This window comes from Colobus angolensis, unplaced genomic scaffold (genome assembly GCF_000951035.1).
Source record: "Colobus angolensis palliatus isolate OR3802 unplaced genomic scaffold, Cang.pa_1.0 Scaffold164, whole genome shotgun sequence".
NCBI lineage: Eukaryota > Metazoa > Chordata > Mammalia > Primates > Cercopithecidae > Colobus > Colobus angolensis.
In genome coordinates, this window is record NW_012114755.1 from 282,663 (window position 1) to 302,972 (window position 20,310).

At 44.1% G+C, this 20,310-nt stretch overlaps 1 protein-coding gene across 1 annotated transcript in view; it reads right to left on the bottom strand.

The window, feature by feature from the left end:
- The window catches only part of PLEKHA7 (pleckstrin homology domain containing, family A member 7), a 135,267-nt gene that overhangs the window by 78,379 nt on the left and 36,578 nt on the right, over positions 1-20,310 (bottom strand). The window contains exon 2 of the mRNA XM_011937430.1: positions 5,195-5,278. Coding sequence (XP_011792820.1) covers positions 5,195-5,278 — 84 coding nt within the window. The remainder of the gene's footprint in view (positions 1-5,194; positions 5,279-20,310) is intronic.

The following is a 20,310-nucleotide window of genomic DNA, read 5'->3' on the forward strand; positions in this document are numbered from 1 at the left end:
GGAGTTTGAGACCAACTTGGGCAACATGGCGAAACCCCATCACTACAAAAAACACAAAAATAAGCTGAGTGTGGTGGTGCATGCCTGTAGTCCCAACTACTTGGGAGGCTGAGGCAGGAGACTGCTTGAACCCTGGAGGTGGAGCTTGCAGTGAGCTGAGATCCGGCCACTGCACTCCAGCCTGGGCGGCAGAGCGAGACTCCATCTCAAAAAAAAAAAAAAATGCAGTATCTAGAACATGGTGTTTGGAGGTTGGCATGCCCTTGGTACTCCATCAATTTGTACTGAATGGATGAATGAAGTGGTTCACAAAAATCATGATATAACAGAACTATTCTCCCCTTTTCTCTATGCATTGTAATTTTATTAATACAGCCTGAGCTTGTATTAGCTCTCCCATGAGGCATTTTCACATACCTGCTAGCTTGGCGGGTAAAGGAGTGTCCCCTTGGGGAACAAGGATACAGAACCCATTGACTGATGCCTACGCCCCTCAGGGGGTATAATAAAAAACTGGGTAGCATAACAGAAAAGGTCAAATGAGAAAATTAGTACTCTAGGCCAGGCGGGTGGCTCATGCCTGTAATCCCAGCACTTCGGGAGGCTGAGGCAGATGGACTGCTTGAGGCTAGAAGTTCAAGACCAACCTGGGCAACACAGTGAAACCCCATCTCTACTAAAAATACAAAAATTAGCTGAGTGCAGTGGTCACCCAGACACCACAGAGTTTTTTGAAAGTCTGTCTCAAAAAAAACAAGAGGGCAGAGCGGAGTCCATCAGGTGACCTATGATGAACATGAAGCAAACATGAGAAATCAGCCTTTGCTGTTTTAAATCATGGAGATTTTGTTTGTTGTTACTACGGCAGACCCTAGCCTACCTAGCCTGATTCTATATGACTGACACAGGAACAACACTCAGAGCTCATGTCCTCTGGCCCACAGCTCACAGCTTTCACATTATTTCTTTTCCTTATTCCTCTAACCTGTAAAATGAGAAACCACTGTTTGGAGGGGCATACATGGGTTATTCCAAGCAGCTCAGGCAAGTCCTACCTGCCATCAGTGGGGAGATGTATATGTTCACACCAATAATGCCCTAGGAGAAGTCACCATGGAGATGGGTTTAAAATTTTTTTTTCTTTTATTCCCACAGAAGAAGAAACTCAAGATTATGTGACTGAAATCCACCTAAGATTGCCACTGCAGCCCAGAGAACGGATGGAGACTTGGTGGGTGAAGTGGGAAGACACCTGGGGGTGAAGAGAAGAACTTGGGAGTAATTTAGAAGGGATGAAAAGAGCAAGTCGCCTAAATCAGTGGTTCTTAAACTTTTACCGCATCAGAATCACCTGGAAGGCCTATGAAAACACAGATTGCTGGTCCCTACCTCTAGAGTCTGATTCATTAGGTCTGGGGTGGGGCCAAGAATTTGCAGTTCTAACACCTTCTCAGGTGATGCTGATTCAGAGACCACACTTTGAGAACCGCTGCTCCAGAAGAATTAGCTACAAGAAACTGGGGGGTGGAGGCTCTGGCAAGAGGAGTCAATGTGGTTACAGCTCTCCAGTGCTTGGCCTTAGTGGATTCTCTTTGGAGAAGAAAAAGAAAGGAGCTAGTTTTCTTTTTTCCACCCAAGACATGAGTCTGAAACATAACACACTACACAACAAAATTAAGCTACTCTAAGGGAACAAAACAAGAATCTCATTCATTTGCATAATTTTTAAAAAACTGGTTCTGTGAGAAGAAATCATGCCACACTCACCCTCCAGAGTTTCCCCAGGAGGTAAATCTAAGTGTATTTCATTTAGGAGGAAGCAATTTAGGTAATTGGTTGCAGCCCCTTTTTCAACCTTATCTACACACTCCCCTTCACAAACCTCCACTGCAAGTCAGCTTTCTTGCACTTTGACCCCACCAAGGCTGTTCACACTCTCCTCAGCTGTGAACAACACCTACACACATGCATGTGTACACACTCATCTTCCCTTATCTAAATCTTCCCTCTTCCTCCAGTTTAGGGCCAGAGGCTTCAAGAAAATCTTTCCTCTCTTTCATTCTTATCACAGTCAATCAATCACCAAATCCTGTTCATTTTACTTCCCAAGTACCTCCAGAATCCATCCAGTGCTCCTCATTTTTCACTTTAACTCAACTGGTATAGATCGCCCATGCTCTACCCTCCTTCCCCTCTAGGTTTTTGCCCAGGTTGTTCACCTTGACTAGACAGATCTCAATTTAAACCACATCCCCTTCCAGATGAGGAGGCTGTCTGTGGTCCCTAAGCTAGAGTCCCCTTTATCAATTCCCATTGAACCCTATGTTTCCTCTATCATGAACATTTATCACATTTGTGATCTCTTATTACCACAGCAGACCCTAGCCTATTCTAACTGATTCTATATGACTGATGCAGGAATTAGAACACTCAGAACTCATGTCACCTGGAACCATCATATTATAGCTTTCACATTATTTCTCTTCTCCATGCCTCTAATCTGTAAAATGAGAAACTATCCTTTGAGGGGCATGCACGTATTATTCTGAGTATCTCAGGTGAGTCCCACCTGCCAACAGTGGGGAGATGTATCTGTTCACACCAATAAGAGCAGGCAAATTCCCTACTCAGCCGTAAGCTCCTCACCACCAGGACCACATCTGTGTTGCTTGCTGCTGTACCTGTAGAGTCCAGCACAGCCCCAGACACAGTGTAGGTACTCACTAGGTATTTAATAAGTGCAGGAATCCTCCCTTCTTCTCAATGCCTATAGCATATTCTGCCTGTTGCCAGGAAAGTCTGGCCAATCAGTGCCACACACCACCTGAGACAAGCATGTACCCCCATGACATCCAGGAGATGGGATCTAGAGGGGGAAAAGTAAGCCTTGAAAAGAAGGTGTATCTTCTCCTTGGAAGCTGGATGGAACTGAAATTAACTACAGAGATGTTTCGGTAGTAGGAAAGAGGCTAACCTTCTGAAGAGAAGTGGTCAGTAGATAAAGTCTTCTGTTAAGAATGAGAGGAAAAGGAATTGTGTGTGACAAATGTTTTGTAATGGTAGGTCTGCATTTTCTAGCAGCTCTTATGGAAGTTGGTAAGTTCCCAAGCTAAAGGTTCTGATGGACTCTCTGTCCAGACTTAACAACAGGCACCCGTGTCTCGGGGATGCCTGAGGACTGAACTCAATGACTTCCCAAGAGCTTCTGACCTTCAGGATTCTATAAACAAATTTATTCTGAGCTGGAATTTGGGGAATCCACATCCTGGCTCTTTTTAAACAGCAGTTCATTCTCAATCTAGGAGACAAGACAATCTTTACTTACTCTCTTTACTAGTATTAATGCTTCCAAAGTCAGACTCCCAACTCCAGCCCCTGACTGTCGTCTCCTATGGACCACCAGCATCAAAATAACTTAGGAAGTGGCCTCTGACTATGACAGGAGTTGGACCTGATGAGGAGAACACCACGCAAAGGCAGCACAGGCCTTAAAGCCTGGCTAACCTGGGATGGCATCTTGGCTATCCTAACTGTGTGTCTCTGGGCACTTCTTTGGGTCTCAGGTTCTTCATCTCTAAAATGGCAATGGTCTATCTCTCAGTATGATCCTATTAAATGAGATATGCGTGTAAAGCCTCCGGCACAGAGCATACGTGCAAGGATGTCAGTTTCACCATAATTATAGCTTTCTAGCTTTAAACGAACTGTGGGATAATGATTCTAAGCTGAAAATACTATAGAGATGAAATGATACGTTTGGAATTTGCTTCAAAATAATCTAGGGGATGAGAGTGAAAGGATAGATAAAATAAAATTAGCTATGTTTTAGAAATTGTTGAAGATGAGCAATGAGTATATTGAATTTATTACCATATCTCTTTTTGTATATTTTTTTTCCATAATAAAAAGTTTAAAGGTGTAGGTATTAAGGGAGGGAAATGCTGTAAAAATATAACTACTGAGAGTTTATTTTAAGATCATATTTGGCCTATGTGACTAAACAGAGGAAAAATGATTTGAAGAAGGAAAAAAACCTTTAAAGCTAACATCTATTTGTTACTTTCTGAAACATAAATGTTTTCTTCAAATAGAACTGTCTCAAATGAATGGAAGAGGGCAGAGCGATGCACATTTCTTGCCTTCCTTTTTTGGGAAAACACATCCTGCTTGGGCTGTACATGTATTTTTATGTAGACAAGCCCTGGGTGGTACAGCCCACCTGAGCATCCGAGAGCCCTGCTGAAACTGAGCTGAGGAGCAGGAAAGTTCCCATGTTAGGAAAAGAGAACAGAAAGAACTCAAAATGTTCAGGGATTATGGGGATTACCAGCTGTCCTCTCTTTGGATTTTGGACTCTTATTTGAGGCTTCCCTGGGAGCCTGATTCAGCTCAGTCTGAGGGGACACCCCCTACCCCCACCCACACACACACACACACATTTTTTAAGAGATGGGGTCTAGGGCAGGATGTGGTGGCTCACGCCTGTAATCCCAGCACTTTGGGAGGCCGAGGCAGGAGGACTGATTCAGCACAGGAGTTTGAGACCAACTTGGGCAACATGGCGAAACCCCATCACTACAAAAAACACAAAAATAAGCTGAGTGTGGTGGTGCATGCCTGTAGTCCCAGCGACTTGGGTGGCTGAGGCAGGAGGATTGCTTGAGCCCAGGGAGGTCAAGGCTGCAGCGAGCCAAGATTGTGCCACTGCACTCCAGCCTCAACGACAAAACAAGACCCTGCCTCAAAAAAAAAAAAAAAGATATTTGGTCTTGTTAACCTTGAACTCCTGGGCTCAAATCCATCCTCCCACCTCAGTCTCCCAAGTATCTGGTAATACAGGTGTGTGTCAGCTATATTTCCACCCACATGAGTGGGTCCTCTCCAAACAGGGCTAATGTACCAGAAGATGTATCAGGAGAAAGGGTTCACTCAGGGAAACGGAACTTTAAAGAAGCTCTGACAGTACCCATCATAGCACATCCCTGTATCAACTCTCCTCTTCCAGAGCTTGCCACTGAGAGAAGTCTGGAGATTGAAAAATAAAATTCTTCTCATATTCCTGTTTGGATCAACCATCCCACTCACTCCAAGCCCCTCTGTCTCAGAGAAAACAGTCCAGCAAGTTTTGTCTTCAGCAAATGCCTTTAGTATCCCATATTCTGCCCAGATAAGGAGAATACATAAAAATACTTACTCTTCTTGAAGAATGAATTCACTGTTTTCTGGAGAAAACTGCCCCGTCACAGGATGCCTGAATGCTGTGGTCTGCTGGTTATGGCTAAAGAGAAAGAGAGATGATGGATGAGAATTCGTGTGAATGAAAGGAGTACAGACATGACAGGTCAGTCAGCGATGTCTGGCGACCCTGGTCATCGAAGATTTCTCACAGGAGGAGAAATGTGGGCCTTAGTCTGTCAGAAACCCGCCATACTAAGAAAAGCCCAAGAATTTCCAGCTCAGGTGCCAGAGCCCACCTACGAGACAGGGAGACTTCTAAGGAAGTCTTGGCTCCAAGAGAATACTGCATCTTGGAGAGACATTCCATGAAGTACTTACTCCAGCAAACTGAGACGATGAACAAAAAGTCACTTTAAGACAGTACGAGCTAAAACAAGAATGAAGGAAAGCAGATGACACTTCCGACAGCTTCCAAATCCATGAACCTAGTGAAAGAATTCTAAGAATTAACCACCCACCCAGAAAAATCTATCTTCTGAAAATTCTTCTCCCTACAACAAAATGTCTTCACTTCAATGATGGGATATAAATGTATGGGCATGTCTCTGCAACACGACCTGCACAATTTCAGCACGGTAGAGTTTCTATCACCCTTTTGAAGTTAGGAAGGATCAGCTTCCACACCAGGCTGACAGACACAAACAAAGCGTGTAGGTGTTTTGTGCATCAACAAAGGCTGCTTGGTTCTTTCAAAGGGAGGAGGAACTGGCTCTAGAGACTGTTGGTTTACTCCACAAATAAATTAAACTAAACCTCCTCTTTTTAAAACAAAATACGATTTATTTAAATTTCTTTCAAGATCATAGTCATTGCAGACTTTTTTTTCTTTTAAAGACAGAGTCTCACTCTGTTACCCAGGCTGGAGTGATGCAATCTCGGCTCACAGCAACTTCCCCCTCCTGGGTTCAAGCAATTCTCCTGCTTCAGCCTCCCAAGTAGCTGGAATTACAGGTGTGCACCACCACGCCAGGCTTATTTTTGTATTTTTAGTAGAGACGGGCTTTCCCCATGTTGGCCAGGCTGGTCTCAAAACCTTGACCTCAAGTGATCCACCCACCTCAGCCTCCCAAAGTGCTGGGATTACAGGTGTAAGCCACTGTGCCTGGCCTGTAGACATTTTTTAAAATGTAAAAAGTAAAAAGCCACCCATGACCTCTCTATGTGGAGATATACCTGGGTATTTTCACCTTCCAAGTTTTTAATTTTCTTCTACTTAAAAGAATCACTTCAGGCTACTGAGAGTGATTTTACTGTATATAAAAATCTATGTCCTGCTTTTTCACTTCCTATTAACATAGAAGAAGTCCTATGTCATTAAGACTTCTTTATTTGAAATAGCTGAATAATAGTCTTATCATATGAAAGTAAACAAAAATTTTTTTGACAGGGTCCTGCTCTGTTGCCCAGGCAGAGTGCAGTGGGGTGATCATGGCTTACTGCAGGCTCAAACTCCTGGGCTCAAGCAATCCTCCCACCTCAGCCTCCCAAGTGGCTGGGACTACCGGTACATGCCACCATGTCCAGCTAAGTTTTGGGTTTTTTTGCAGAGATGAGATCTCACTATGTTGCATAGGCAGGTCTCAACCCTCAGCCCACCAGGCTTGCTTCCCAAAGCGTTAGGATTATGTCTGGCCAAATGTAATTTTTTTTACATACAACCACTCAAAAAGTTGCCTACTGGGCACCCATGTGCTGGGCACTCCTTTAGGTACTGGAGATAAAAGGTGAACAACAAGTCCTTATCCCATGGTATTTACATTCTAGAAAGATTTAAACTCTTCTAATGCTAGATATTTTAGGTGCTTCCCCCCACTATTATAATCTGTATCTCCTTCAATGTAATTTGAATTTTGCAATTCAAATATTTCCTTGGGTTACAGTCTCAAAGGAAAAATTACTGAATCAAAGGGCATGGTCATTTTTTAAGGTTCCTAGTATAGACAGTTAAAATGCTTTCATAATCAATAGATCATCTCAGTTTGGTATTGTTAAAATATTAGCCCCATCTCCAAATTGAGGACTAAACCTCCCTAGAGATTACTGTCTAAATCAGTATAGCGCAAAGGTTATCAAAGAAAAACTCTCTAGGCCTACAAAGTTTCTTTTACACCACCCTAATGCCTGGTCAGAATCTCCAATGTCCAGGTGTCTGGGATAACCTGGGCAATGAGGGTTAGAGCAACCTGAAAACCCTAACAAGCCAAATGTGAAGCCAGCCATAAGGCCAGATTGTTCCTTAGTCCTGCAACTATGCACCGCTTCACCATACTGTCACCCTTCCCAACCATAGCCAGCCTCTGAATTCCCTCCTCCTGGTCCCAGGCAAGCCCGTGGAATTCTATGACCTCATTTGGCAAACAGCAGACTAGTCTTCCCAAAAAAGCAGACTTAAGGCTGAGCATCTAAGATAAGGACAAGAAGCAGAAACAGGCCTTCTTAACACCTGTTTTAAAAATCCTTGCCCCACGTTCAACGGTTAGGCTTTATTTATACCCAGCTTTTTCTTTTTTCTTTTGAGATGGAGTGTCGCTCTGTCACCCAGGCTGGAGTGCAATGGCATGATCTTGGCTCACTACAACCTCTGCCTCCCAGGTTCAAGTGATTCTCCTGCCTTAGCCTCCCAAGTAGCTGGGATTATAGAAACCTGCCACCACATTTGGCTAATTTCTATATTTTTAGTAGAGGCAGGGTTTCACCATGTTGGCCAGGCTGGTCTCGAACTCCTGACCTCAGGTGATCAGTCCACCTCAGTCTCCCAAAGTGCTGGGATTACAGGTGTGAGCCACCACTCCTGGCCCATCTTTTTCCAGAGACTTATCTCCACTTGCCAGAGAATCTGAAAATGCAAACTCTAAATCTAAACCTGCCTCATTTCCACCCGGAGGGGAAAAAAAAAGCCCTGCTCATAACAGAAATAACCATAAAACATTAACACAGCTATCTGTGATTATCTCTAATGAGGTTTGCAGTTTACAAAGCATTTTCTTACTCATCTGGGCTATTACCACCATCAATCCCACCATCAATGAGGAAACAGGGCTCAGAGAGGTAAATGTGGTTGGGGGTTGCCTGGTACAAGATAACTTTGTTGATAAATTATAAGAATGGGACATGCGGCAGGTGCAGTGGCTCACACCTGTAATCCTAGCACTTCCTGGGGCTGGGGCAGGTGAATTGCTTAAGCCTGGAAGTTTGAGATCAGCCTGGGCAACATGGTGAAACTTTGTCTCTACAAAAAATACAAAAATTAGCCAGGCATCGTGTCACACACTTGTAGCCCCAGCTATTTGGGAGGCTGAGTTAAGAGGATCATTCGAGCCAGGAGGTCGAGGCTGCAGTGAGCTGTGATTGTGCCACTGCACTCCAGCCTAGGTGACAGAGTGAGGCTCTCAAAACAAAACAAAAAACAAACAAAAAAGTGATAAGACTGGGAAATGACTCGAGGTCTTCTATTTCTAAATTCTGTGTTCTCTGTATGATAACCTGCTTTCCCTTTCCCTTAGGAGTCTGAGGGGGGCAGCTTCCTGGCCATGATCAGAAAGCCCTAAAGACACAAGGCATCAGAAAAACAGCACCAGCTGCCACTACTCCCTCTCGTTCTTTATCTCCCTCTTTCCCCTTTTGTCCAGGGCCAAAGTTATGAGTGACAGCACTTGTGTGGCACTCAGTAGTCCCCAAACAGCCTTCGGTTCTACCATAAGATCAGCTGGTGGATCTCTGGCAGATGAGGGTAAAAAGCAAATCTTCTACAGGTGTGGGGCAGATCCAGCAGCCAGTGACCACCACTTCATATACACTGCACAATTTTTTTTTTTTTTTTTTTTTTTGAGACACAGTCTCACTCCATTGCCCAGGCTGGAGTTCTGCGGTGCGATCTCCACTCACTGCAAGCTCCGCCTCCTGGGTTCACGCCATTCTCCTGCCTCAGCCTCCCGAGTAGCTGGGACTACAGGTGCCCGCCACCATGCCCGGCTAATTTTTTGTATTTTTAGTAGAGACGTGGTTTCACCATGTTAGCCAGGATGGTCTCCATCTCCTGACCTCGTGATCCGCCCCCCTCAGCCTCCCAAAGTGCTGGGATTACAGGTGTGAGCCACCACGTCTGGCCTACACTGCACAATCTTAATAGCAATTCCTGGGCTCCCCACCCCAAACTGCGCTAGCTTAAATAAACTCAGGGTTCTAAGTAAATGAATCTTGAGCTGCAGAGTTTAGGCACTAAGATGAATTTTACATTCTAACATTAGAAGAAAGGTAATTTTTAAAAAGCCAACACAAAATAGGTGTCATTTGATCAGACCTAGAGACAGTTCTTCAAACTTCTTTCCCTAACATGGATGCTGCCCTCTTTGCCAAAAGAGTTTTCAGTCACGGTGTCAACACCACCACCACCATCTCCTGCAATTTACAAGGAGTTTTAATTAAGGAGCTTTAACTGTGCTTACATTCATCATCTTATTTGCCCCTCCAAACTACCCATTGAAGTAAGCAGGGTAGATATTTTTATCCCCATGTTAAACATAAGGAAACTGAGGTTCCAGGTTATGGGATGTTGCTAGAATACTATATATATTTTTTTTTCCAAAAAGACTCATACATTGAGAAAAGAGATGAACCAGTGTAATGGCTTCTGAATACTGAAGTCTTAAAATTTCTTTTTTTTTTTTTTTTCGTTTGCAACAGGGTCTCACTTTGTCATCCAGGCTGGAGTGCAGTGGAATGATCTCCGCTCACTGCAGCTTCGACCTCCTGGGTTCAAGCGACATTCCTGCCTCAGTCCCCCAAGTAGCTGGGACTTACCGGTGCACACCACCATGCCCAGCTAATTTTTTTTATTTTTAGTAGAGATGGGGTTTCACCATGTTGCCCATACTGGTCTCCATCTCTTGAGCTCAAGCAATTTATCCACTTTGGCCTCCCAAAGTGCTAGGATTACAGGCGTGAGCCACCGTGCCCGGCCGAAATTTCGTCATTTTTTATCAAACACATTCAGCTTGCTAATGGCAGAGCTTCTGGTTCAGCACTCTGAGCAAAAGGGATGTGAGTGAGGTCCCTGGGCGATTCCATTCAATATTCACAAATACATAAAAGGGCAGGTTAGGTATCACCACACCAGGCCCCAAATGAAGAAAGTAAGGCCCCCAAAGAACGGTGATTTACCTACAACCGCAGTGGGTGTGTTGTCTGCACACCACCATCCTTTTGATCTCTTTCCACTACTCCAGGCTCACCCTCGCCAAACAAAGGCCTCGCCAAACAAAGGCTGCCTATTAAACGCTGGCTCCTCAAACCCATTTGGAGATCGTAAAGTCCTCTGGCTTTACTCGCTGTCCCCGGCTTCCCCACCACAAAAGCCCTCAGTCAGCTCCATTTCCTGATTCTAACACCCATGAAGAGTCTCATGTCCTATCACTGTGTCTCAAGAAGTATTTAGCAGGCACAGACACATCCCCTGAAATACCTGTTCTTAGACCTGAATTGCTACCTTGCTCTATGGTAGTTCAGAGATGGCCCGGCTGAGAGCCAAGTGGCTGGTTTCAGGGGAGAACAAAAACTCTCTGTTCCACACATGGGCTTCTGTTTCTCTTCAGGCTACCGAGAAAGTAATTTGGCATATGAGGTAAACACAAGCTAGCCTCCATTTACAAATCCCGCTCTTCCTCCCAGAAGCAGCCCCTTGAAGTTGAATGGCAGCCAGTCTCACTTAGGAAAGGACCAGGGAACATGGATAGAAGATGGCAGGGAAGGATGATTCCCATGAAAGCAGGCTATGGGTAACCATCCATGTAAATAAGCACGTCCTCACAAGCCCTGGGCCAGGGAGGACTTGGGTTAGGTCCTAAAGAAGTCTGACAGTAAATACAAAAGACTTGATAAGAGAATAAAGTGAGGACCATGGAGAACTGATTTAAGGTCAATGTAAGACAGAGTCAACCTAAAATGGCAGAGAAGGCTAGTCAAAATGTAAATACATCCTACAGTTTCTTGCAGCATTTTTCCGAGATTAATTTTCTATTCATATGGATTTTAATTATAATATAAGCAGTGACTCTTGTTGGTTAAACGCCAAGGTTCCAATTAGCACAGCAATTTTTTTGGCATGGCAAGAAGTTCTGGCATTATGTGACTGATGCTTAATAGAACAGTGGGGGTCGGAGCACCCTGATAAATCTGGTTTTCTGACAGTAGTGGTATTGGTATGCTGAGAGTGTGACAAATCTGCTCCATCAGCACTAGCTCTTATCTGGACCACATTATAAAGAGAAGAAACTGCTTAAAACATAAGAAAAGTATCTGGCCTAAAAGCCTGAGAAGGGACTCTGTTAAAGATCGTCTCATTGGTATGCTCAGCAGTATCTGCCCCTGTGGACCTTCTGGTTCCTCAATGTGGCTCCCAGAACACTGTAAAAGGTTACCGTCCAGGCCTGAAGCCACATTCAGCACTGCCCCCAGGCTTGTAAAGCCACTTACTATCATTGTTCTAAATACCAGTGTCTGGAGAAAACCAAGGATTCTGGATAACCTAATAATGCTCCTAGTTAGGTCTCAAAACTGGACATTGAAACTCTGAGAATACAAGAAATTGCCTCTTCTTCATCTTCAGCTCGGATATGGGCCCCACAATAAAGAGGTAGCAATCAAGATTTGAAACAGCATCTTCACATTTCCTCAATTGTTTTTTAAGCTCCTTGTGGCTAATTTTACTTAACACTTTCACAAAATTGCTCATTTAATGCAAAGCATCATCATTAATGTGGTGTTTCTAAGGGGATTGAAAATCTACTGAAATGGTCTTTCAAGCTTGCACTATTTTGACAATATCAAGATTTACAACAGCTCACTGCACACGGGCATTCCTGTGACAGGCCCTTCTTCCAGAATCAGGCCTTGATCAGCCAATGTAACGTCCCCATCCTCTCTTTAAGTAGAAGCTATCAACATAACACTAATCAGCCTCCTTCAACATCTGCCCTAAGCAACAAGTCAGCCCAGAGCCCTAGGGTCAGAAGATCTGGGTTCAAACCAGATAAGCCACCTCACCTCTCTGAGGATCAATTCTTCCATTTGCAAATAGGGGATAAAAATGTCCCTCCAAAAGGTTGTTATGATGATAAAATGAAGGAACATACATGAAAGAGCCTTGTGAAATGTCTGGCATACAGAAGGTCCTCAATTAATGTTTGTTGAATCCAACTGTACCTTGACTATAGCAATATCTAATAGGCATCTACATTTTAACAGGGCAAGAATAGAATAAGCCTCCCTTCCCACCAAACTCAATACTCCTCCAGCCTTCCCTATTTCCATGAACATCACTATGACCTTAGAGTCATCCTTTATTCCTTTCTTTACCTTAACCTCCATGTACAATATGTGAGGCACGCAGAACCAAGTCCTATTGCCTCTATCTACAAAATATACTTTGAATTAATCCACACTCCACTCCATCTGTACAGCTAGCACCCTACTCATCTCTTAACTAAATACTGCAACAGCCTCCTACCGGCTCTTTCTGCTTCTACCTTGGCCTCTGCAGCACCCATTCTCCTCACTGGACGCCTCATGGATCTTTTAAAATGTAAGCTAGACCAAGTCACACTCCTCCACTAAACTCTACGATAGCTCTACTTTACACACAGAGTAAAAAAATAAGCTCCTTACCTTAGCTTACAAAACGCTAAGATGCCTTGACTCCTGCCTGGTTCCATCTTCATCTAGTACCATTATTCCCCTTGTCCATGCTGGCCTAGCCACACTGGCCTTTTTGTTCCTTGAACACCAAGCTCTTTCCTACTTAACAGTCTTAGTACTAGCTGACCTTGCAGCCTGGGTGCTCTTTCCTCTGGATATTTGAGGCAGAGTCTCACTCTTTCACCCAGGCTGGAGTGCAGTGGTGCAATCTCAGTTCACTGCAACTTCCCCCTCCCAGGTTCAAGGTGATTCTCCCGCCTCCACCTCCCAAACAGCTGGGATTACAGGCGTGCACCACCACGCCCGCCTAATTTTGCCTCTAAATGAACTAGCTAGCCCTACAAAAATCTGGACTCAAGTAACAGAGACAAGAACCTAACGGTCACCCTGAGAAGGCAGTTGGCTTCTATTCTTACTGCCAGTGCAAGGGTGAGACACCAACATGCCAAGAACACTTCATCCTTGGCTCTCCTGAACTGAGTTACAATATAATTTGGAGAAATTAGCCCTCCCCTACAACTTCCTCAACTCCCCTGTAAAGAAGGGTTAATACACTCCACTGAGAGAATCAAAGAATGGAATCCAAACACCTGATAGGAAATTACTGAGTGATTAAAAACACACAGGAGGATAATACAAACATCACCTGTATCTCCCTTGTATGAACTGGGAGAGTGTTTTGGCATGAAATTTGGTGACTGATTATATCCTCGCTAGTATTGCTCTCTGCTTATTTTATGTGTGTTTGTTCTTCTTCCTGTCCCCTCCCTTCAAGTAAGATCCAAGGGTTGGGAGGAGTCATTCCTTACTCCTCACGTATCTCCTACAGCAAAGAAACAAGAATATTCAGAGTAGGCACTTGAACTCCTTTACTTCAAAACAGCCTGAGCACAGACATATCACCTTCAGGGAGAGGCTGTGCAGAACCAATGTGATTTCTGATTTCAGCAGCAAAATGCATCACAGATCCCTCAAAGACAGGGGGAGGCAGAAGGCCACAGGTCCTGAAAAAGACTTCACCAGCCCTGGAGAGCATGGAGCAGGGCAACTCTAGGCCTTCCCCATTCCCGTACCATCCACATCTGGCACACACTCCATACCAACGTGGGCAGAGACATAGAAACCCCATGCAACTCTAGACCCCCCCACCTGAGGGGCAGTTAGTAACTGTGCTCGGTGTCCAAAGGTGCCAAAGGGAAACAGCCTGGCGCAGGCAAAACTGGGCATGAGGGAGTCACAAAATTAACTGAGCAAACTTAAGGCCTTCACAACTTGCAAAGAGGGAAGTCCGTCTTTTCCAAGCTCTCGATTTAACAGTCTTCTGGCATGATTTGCAAACCTCTACATTTCATTAGGTTCTATTAAGTTCTCCAGATCCACTCAATGGCCAATTCATTCTGCAAAGTACTCTTCTGACTGAGTCACCCACACCGCAAGCATGCCTGTCCCGAGTTCCCACATGCAGCCCCACGACTTGGGGTTGCTACTTGGTGAATACAAAGTTTTAATTTTGATTTCACGGGATCCCAGTAACCATGAGAACATTAAAGTCAAGCTCCTGATAGAAGGAGGAGATCAAACTCAGAGAGCCCATTCCTAATTTTTTTTTAAGGAAGTTGGCAGAGGAGCAATGTGGCAGGAGCTAAGTACCAGCTTTGTCACTACCAGCTAGCTCTACAGCCCAAGCAACTACTCAACCTCCCTAGGCCTCGGTTTCCTCATCTGTAAAAGAGGGGGTGCAGGTAGGTTCTCCATCTAGAAAGGCCACACTGGCCTACCTGAATCCCAGGCAGATCAGAGTCACATAAACTGGAATTCAAATCCCAGCTCTGCCACACACTGGTACTGCATGACCTTGAGCAAGTTAGTGGCTTTTCTGAGTTTATCTGTAAAGGAAAGATTAATTCCAACCCTGCATTGTTATAAAGAATACTGATAACGTCCCAGCCCACAGTAGACACTTCAACCTTCAGTGCCTGCTATATTTATCTTCTGCTAGCTCTAAAACTGCACTCCAATAGAGTTGTTTTGCCTTTTTCCACATTCCATACTCCAGCATGTTCAGCCTGCTCTAGGACAGAGGCTCAAGAACACACTTTCTTTTCTTCCCTTTGAGTTAAGGCACAGCACCCAGCCTCCTGTTAAAATTTCTATTTAAAGAACTCACCTGGCAGGCAAAGTGGTTTAAGATCAAGAGACGCCTTCCATCAGCCACACTTCCATCCCCGACAGAGTTCAGAAACTGCGGCCCGAGAAAAACCACACTCTATAGAAGTTTTCAAACATGTCCTGGGAAACATTTTTAATCTTAGAACACCCAGTTTTATGCTTCCGTTTAGTACACTTAAATAAGTCAGTTTCCCCAACTGTAAAATGAGAAGGCTGGAGCAGGAGATGTTTCCAGGATCTTCCCTCCAGCTGTAGCATTTTAAGATGCTGAGGTTCATCTCAAACTACAGTCATCCACAGAGCTACAGACTGAAATGTAACAACACTACACACAACTGCAAACACAAGGAGACAGGCAGAACAGTTGTCCTCCCCAACCTCACTTGCCAACAAAATATTCTTTGTAATAACATCAGGGAGGTGTAGTTAATGATACTTAGGTCTTATTTATGCCCAATTACATTGGATGCTAGTTGTTTTTATTTAACTGTAGGTGCTCCCAACCATCGAAAACTCCCTTTCTCTCAGTCATGACTTGACTTTCATGAATCAGAATATACCACAGCAAACTGAATCCCTATAAAACCAGTACAGGACTAACCTGCTTTCTTGTTCTTACTGGTAAAGGCAGGGGACACACTCACCCTCCCTTTGGGCTCCATGTTCAGCTAGTGTCTTCCCCAGCTGCACTGCCTTCTGAAATCTTAGGTTCAGGTCAGACAGGGAGGGAAACTCCCAGCCTACCTGCTCTCTCTCAATTTCAGTTCTTGAGCAGCTGCCTCCCAAGGTGTTACAAATCCAGCAGCCTCTTGCTCCTGCTCATTCATTCTCCTTCCTCTCCACCCCTCAAGCAAAATCTGGCAACCAGGCAGGAACATAGTTCCAGCTCTGAGTCACTGCCCCACTGTGGCCAAAGGGAGCAGTGGCTAGAGGTAAACAACTAGGCAAGCACTTCATGTCTCTAGAATCCAATTCTTCTGTTCTTTGAGACCGTGGGTTTGGCTGCCCCTCTAGAACCAGGACATAAAGAAACAACCCTACCTACTCTGGAGTCAGAACAAATTGCTCATTCAGGTTTGCCCTACCATACCAAGCTGAAATCAGCCCCAAATCAGAGCCTATCTTTGGTGAAGAAACAATGGCTCCTTATCAATATTTCATACCAGTCAGGGCAGGGAAGAGTTTGAGTGGTTACAAGTCAGCAAACCCACTAGCCCTGGTAACAATGATTCTTTCATCACTGCTTGGGATGCCTAAGGTTCTCTCAGCACCAATTTAACCATGTGGCACTCATTTCCAGAACAGGCCTGAAAAGGAGAAGGGAAGAGGGGTTAAAAAGAGAAACCAGGCACCGAAGTCACAGATCAGCACTGTGGCTCTTTTCATTGCAACCTATGTAGGTCTACAAGTCACAATGCATGTGACACTTGAACATGAGCTCCATGGGGCAGAGACTAGTGTTTTCACGGCTATGTTCCAGGGCTTAGCATAGTGCCTGGCACATAGTAGGTATTCCACAAGTATTTGTTGAATGAAAAAAAATACAAGGGATTTTGCCCTGAGTCTACTTAGGATGACTGTATTACTAAAACTCGTATCCATCTTTTGCCTTTTAGAAACCTCCATATCCTTCATAACTCTTAATACTACCTGTAGTGAATGTTCTATAAATCTTTAAATGTGGAGATGATTTACTGCAAAACCGAAGCAGCTCAAGCTTCAGGGCCCCTCACTTTCACAAGCCTCCTCCAGGCCCCAGGAAGAGCCCTACCAATGTGTTTACATGCTTTCTGCAATTTTATATATTTTTAAAGAAGCCTCCCCAAATTATCATATTTAACACCAAGCCCTACAAAATATCAATCTGCCATAGCAGAATGAATGAATGACTCACAAGCCATCCTGAAATATTATCATAACAAGGGCATTTGCTTGGACAGAACTATTTTGGTCACAGAAGAGGTATACCCTAGCCTACAGACACAGCCTAATCAATCACAAGTCAATCACTGTAAAGACTGAATTAGGTTTAAGAGCACAAATCCCATGCATTCAACACTTATTAAAGCCCAACTATTTGCTTAGCCCTCTGAGTGCTTTGGAGAAAAATGATTAGATCATAATCACTCCCACAGAATAGTAGTTTATAATCCAATAGAATAGACTGATATGGTCATAAGTACATATATATATACACACACAGAGCTCAAAGCAGGTGTTGTCATAGAAAAGCAAAGCAGACCTATTTGCTATGTATCAGCCTAAAAGGCATAATACCCTAGAAGGTAAATCATATTATCTTCATTTTACAAATGAGGAAACTGAGGACCAAAGGAGTCAAGAGCCATTCTAAGATCATATAACAAGCAAGTGGCAAGGTCAAAATTCAAGTCCAGATCTGCCTAACTGCAAAGTGTGGGCTTGTTTCTAGTGGCTACATGTCAGTCAATGTCTAGTTGCTCTATAGAACCTCCAAAATGTCTTGGGAGACACACTGGCTTTAGAGGTAGAGAAACCACATCGGGCACCAGCAGAGATTGGCAAGCTTCCAAGACTCACACTCTTGAGAGTGGAGGAACAGGAAATGCCAGGAGTTTATTCATCAGTTATATAGAAATAATCCTTGTTCACCAGGAAACACCCTAGCAGGAATTAGTGACAGCTATCTTGGGAACCAGCAGGGGCCACATGAGAGGCTGCCACCCTGTGGCTTTGTCTCCAAATTCCCTCATCCTTGTTGCCGGTTTAAGCATGCTGGAGCACTGCTCTTGTTCCATTATCTCCTGCCCAAACACCTTTCATGGCTCCTCAGTGTTAAAGCCTCTTTATCTCTCTCACTGCTTCCCAATACTCTTGACTTTTTTTTTTTTTTTTTTTTTTTTTTTTGAGACGGAGTCTCGCTTCGTCGCCCAGGCTGGAGTGCAGTGGCACCATGTCGGCTCACTGCAAGCTCCGCCTCCCGGGTTTTTACGCCATTCTCCTGCCTCAGCCTCCGAGTAGCTGGGACTACAGGCACGCACCACCACGCCCGGCTAATTTTTTGTATTTTTAGTAGAGACGGGGTTTCATCGTGTTAGCCAGGATGGTCTCGATCTCCTGACCTCGTGATCCGCCCGCCTCGGCCTCCCAAAGTGCTGGGATTACAGGCGTGAGCCACGGCGCCCGGCGGCTTCTGTCAACTTTAACTGCCCACCAGTCCCCAAGTCACCCTTTCTTTTCTACCTCTGGGCTTTGGCTCCATCTGTCCTTTTCCCTAAGGATTTCTGCCCAATCTTCAAGGCCCCTTCTCTTCCAAGTAGCCCTTCCTAATCATGCCAGACCACTCTAATTTCCTTCCTTCCTCAACATTCTTAGCACTGAAGGCTTACACTCTTCAGTATTAATATATAGCGAGACTCCTCAATTGTAACATGTAGGAATTATACTTTCCAACAGCTCTTTTAATTTTACTTTTCAAAAATTATTTAAGTACTGTATGCTACCAAAGGGTATAAACTAAAAAGCAGTTCCTTTTCCTGCCTCCAATTCAGTGTCAATCCCAGGGGCAACTACCTTGATCAGTTTCTTGTATATCCTTTTCGGGTTTTGCATTTATGACATTTTTATGAACTCAAAATTTTATATATATATATCTTTTTAGAAAAAATTCATTAATAGAATAAAATTGTACATATCATTCTATAACTTGTTTTTTACTTTACATATATATCTTGGACTCCTCCATATCCATATGCAAAGATGAACATAAACAGCCCCCTCCACACACAGGATTCCCTAGGACTTCCACACCACACCAGTCCTTTGAGAGATGATCCACAGGCCCATCCCATATGCCAACCTATCCCAATATGCATCAGAGACTTCAAATTCATGACCTGAAAACCAATTTGTCCCCCAAAGTAGTTTTATTTGAGCTACTCAGATTGTAAAAAAATCAAAGTTTAAAAATAGAAAAATTTCATATAGAAATTCAGCTTAGGCCGGGCACAGTGGCTCATGCCTATAATCCCAGCACTTTGGGAGGCCAGGACAGGCAGATCACCTGAGGTCAGGAGTTTGAGACCAGCCTGGCCAACATGGTGAAACCCTGTCTCTACTGAAAATACAAAAAAGATAGCCAGGCATGGTGGTGGGCACCTGTAATTCCAGCTACTCAGGAGGCTAAGCCAGGAGAATCGTTTGAAACCAGGAGGCGGAGGTTGCAGTGAGCCGAGATTGTATCACTGCACTCCAGCCTGGACAACAGAGCAAGACTATGTTTCAAAAAAAAAAAAAAAGAAAAGAAAAGAAAAAGAAAAAGAAATTGAACTTATGTTAGAAAACAAAAACTGTGGCAACTCTGGGCCCCAAGGAGAGGTAGAATGATCCTTTTATTTCCCTGTAGTCCTCAACACTCCCTGCTATTTCCCAATGTTGACGGTGAACACCTAGTGTTATTTATCATCACATCTAACATTTCTAATTTTCTTAAAGAAATTTCTGTAAATATAAACAGAGTGTTATGAGTACTTCAGAAACAAATTCAAGAGCATAAACACCACACGTTGCCTTTCTGTTATCCGCTAAGCCTCTGTAGATATCTGAGTTTGTAACTCCTGCCTTGTACCAACACCACTGATTCCAGAGAAGACCTTCCTTTCATGAAGAAGATCTGTTTTAAAAAATAAAGATTTCATGCTGGCCATGGTGGTTCACACCTGTAATCCCAACACTTTGGGAGGCCATAGCAGGTGGATCATCTGAGGTCCGGAGTTCAAGACCAGCCTGGCCAACAGGGTGAAACCCTGAATACAAAAATTATCCGGGTGTGGTGGCACATGCCTGCAATCTCAGCTACTCAGGAGGCTGAGGAAGGAGAGCTGCTTGAAATCAGGTGGCAGAGGTTGCAGCAAGCCAAGATCATGGCACTGCACTTCAGCCTGGGCGACAAAGTAAGACTCCATCTCAAAAAAAAAAAAAAAAAATTAATATATAAGACTAAGAACTAAAGGAAGATGCCAGCTGTGGTATCTCTAACCCCAGCACTTTGGGAGGCTGAGATGGGCGGATCACTTGAGGTCAGGAGTTTGAGAACAGCCTGGCCAAAATGGTGAAACCTTGTCTCTCCTTAAAAAAAAAAAAAAAATTAGCTGGGAGTGGTGTCGAATGCCTGTAATCCCAGCTGCTCAGGAGACTGAGGCAGGAGAAAAAATAACTAAAGGAAGATGACAA